At 31.6% G+C, this 2,500-nt stretch overlaps 1 protein-coding gene across 4 annotated transcripts in view; it reads right to left on the bottom strand.

Moving 5' to 3' along the window:
- Positions 1–2,500, bottom strand: part of LOC125031209 — a 19,088-nt gene that overhangs the window by 105 nt on the left and 16,483 nt on the right. For all 4 annotated transcript variants that reach the window (XM_047621827.1, XM_047621826.1, XM_047621825.1 and 1 more), the window contains exons 3-5: positions 1,748–1,852; positions 1,345–1,514; positions 1–861 (exon numbers count right to left, since the gene is read on the bottom strand). The exon at positions 1–861 is cut by the window's left edge and continues 105 nt beyond it. In XM_047621827.1, the coding sequence (XP_047477783.1) occupies positions 775–861; positions 1,345–1,514; positions 1,748–1,852 (362 nt within the window). In that variant the 3' untranslated portion in view covers positions 1–774. The remainder of the gene's footprint in view (positions 862–1,344; positions 1,515–1,747; positions 1,853–2,500) is intronic.

Genomic DNA, 2,500 nt, shown 5'->3' with positions numbered 1-2,500 from the left:
AGATATAGGATATTTTGTTTTCTCTTACATGTTTTTTTTTCTCTTTTTTGAGGGGTTGGGCGGGGCTTGGAGGGTCGTCAGATGAGGTACATTTCTGCAGACGGTACTTTGCAGTGGCAGGACCTGGTCCCTTTCAGTGAGACTGACAGCTCTCATCCTAACACATATAACGTAGAGAAGAGAGTGCTCGAGCATTTATTTAATGGTGATTTTACAACAAATCTGAATACAGCTCTTGATATAATAAGGAAGTGTGCTATGCTCCTTGGAGTGTTTACATAGCTTGTGTAACAATGAGACAGAAGCTTAGGTAGTAGACCTTCCCTTAATCATTGGTTAATTTACTTGACTCTATTTGATAGTGACACTACATTCTTACTTAGCTTTGGGATTACACCATAACTAAAAACACATTTTTTTCAGGTAATGGATATTGTCTATGTTTGATACATTATGGCAGACCCTTGGAGGCCTCTAACATGTATAAAAGCTGTGATAACCTTGAGTGGCTTGTGGAATCTAGCGACTTCGTCATTCCTTCCCATTGTTAACATAGGCATTTTGTGTTATGCAACTACCAGCTGAGTCTTCAAAAATATGAACTCCAGTGGGTGTCTACATCTAAATGGGAAGGGTGATATCCTGATACTGAGCAGTCTATGATATACTTAACATAGTCTTGTTGATAATTAAAAAAGTTATTACCCTGGGCCTTCACAGTACTACCCTGTGGATATTGGATCCCTTAGACTTTTTTGAGGTTCCCAAACCTGGCTATACAATATTGATTTTGAACTTGAAGCACACCAGGATTTCATCTGTTGCTCTGTCTGTGAGTGTCCAAATCACTGGATACTCATTCTGTGGGAGTGAAAGTGGACAAAATAAGAGCTTGAATTTATGGGAGGAAATCATAAAACTTTACACAATTTCTACTTACTAATTCAAAAACACACACAATAATAGGTACTGTATCTTAAGTAAAGATAATACCAATGAAACTATTACAATGAAAAAAAAAAAAAAAAAAAAAAAAAAAAAAAAAAAAAAAAAAAAAAAAAAAAAATGAAAACAGCAAATGAAAATATTTTTACCAAAAATTATGAATAATGAAGAATATTTACACATGGGTAGATGCTGAATTAACTTTGACATTCATATCATAGAGAGAGAGAGAGAGAGAGAGAGAGAGAGAGAGAGAGAGAGAGAGAGAGAGAGAGAGAGAGAGAGAGAGAGAGAGAGAGAGAGAGAGAGAAGGGGGGGTAGGCAAGCAGATCTAGCCTCAGAATATTATTCATTCTTAGTCAATACAATATTTTCTACTTTTATCACAATAATCCTTACCCTAGGCCAGAATTCCTGGATATCAAGAACGTAAGTGAATCGGGTGATTTCCCCTGCTTTGACGGGACAATCAATCTCTCCATCACACGCATCACGATCTTGGCCTGGCAGAGGGACCTCAAACCAGGAGTTCCACCTCACATGGGAATCAACGTTCGTGGAATTATAATCTAGTGGAAGAAAAGTGAGCTTAATAAATGTCATTTAGCAATCAAATTACAATATTCATTAAAAAATCATTCAATATTATGCAAGTGATTTATATACTATTATGCACAAAAATGACTTAATATCCTTTAAACATATTGTCCAGTGTTACATCTTACTAATTCAAACATCAACAAAAACTGAAACATCTTTAAAAAATGCCTATATTGCTGGCTTGACAACACGACATACAAACCTGGTATAAAGATGGCTCGAAGATTATGTGTACTCCCTACCCTGACTTCACAAACACCACGTCTGTTTGCGCATGACATGAACACGGCTCTAGGCATCTTTTCCTCTGTTACACAAAGAGAGAAATTCAAAAGTAATAGGGTGGTATTTACAGTTCAAAAAGCATATTCACAAATTTATATATACATATATGTATACATGAATACACAATATATATATATATATATATATATATATATATATATATATATATATATATATATGTACACACCTATATCTGCCCCCCCACACAAGTTGATATACATATATATATATATATATATATATATATATATATGTATGTATGTATATACATATATACATACATACATACATACATACATACACACACACACACACATATTTATATTACATATATATTATATGTACTATATATATTATATATATATATATATATATATATATATATATATATGTACACACCTATATCTGCCCCCCCACACAAGTTGATATACATATATATATATATATATATATATATATATATATATATATATATATATGTATGTATGTATGTATATACATACATACATACATACATACACACACACACACACACACACATATTTATATTACATATATATTATATGTACTATATATATTATATATATATATATATATATATATATATATATATATATATATATATATATATATATATATACTGTATGTATTTATTTGTAAATATATAGTA

This window comes from Penaeus chinensis, chromosome 12, assembly GCF_019202785.1.
Source record: "Penaeus chinensis breed Huanghai No. 1 chromosome 12, ASM1920278v2, whole genome shotgun sequence".
NCBI classification, from domain to species: Eukaryota; Metazoa; Arthropoda; class Malacostraca; order Decapoda; family Penaeidae; genus Penaeus; species Penaeus chinensis.
Note: the sequence above shows the minus strand (reverse complement) of the source record. Positions and strands in the feature narration are given on the sequence as shown.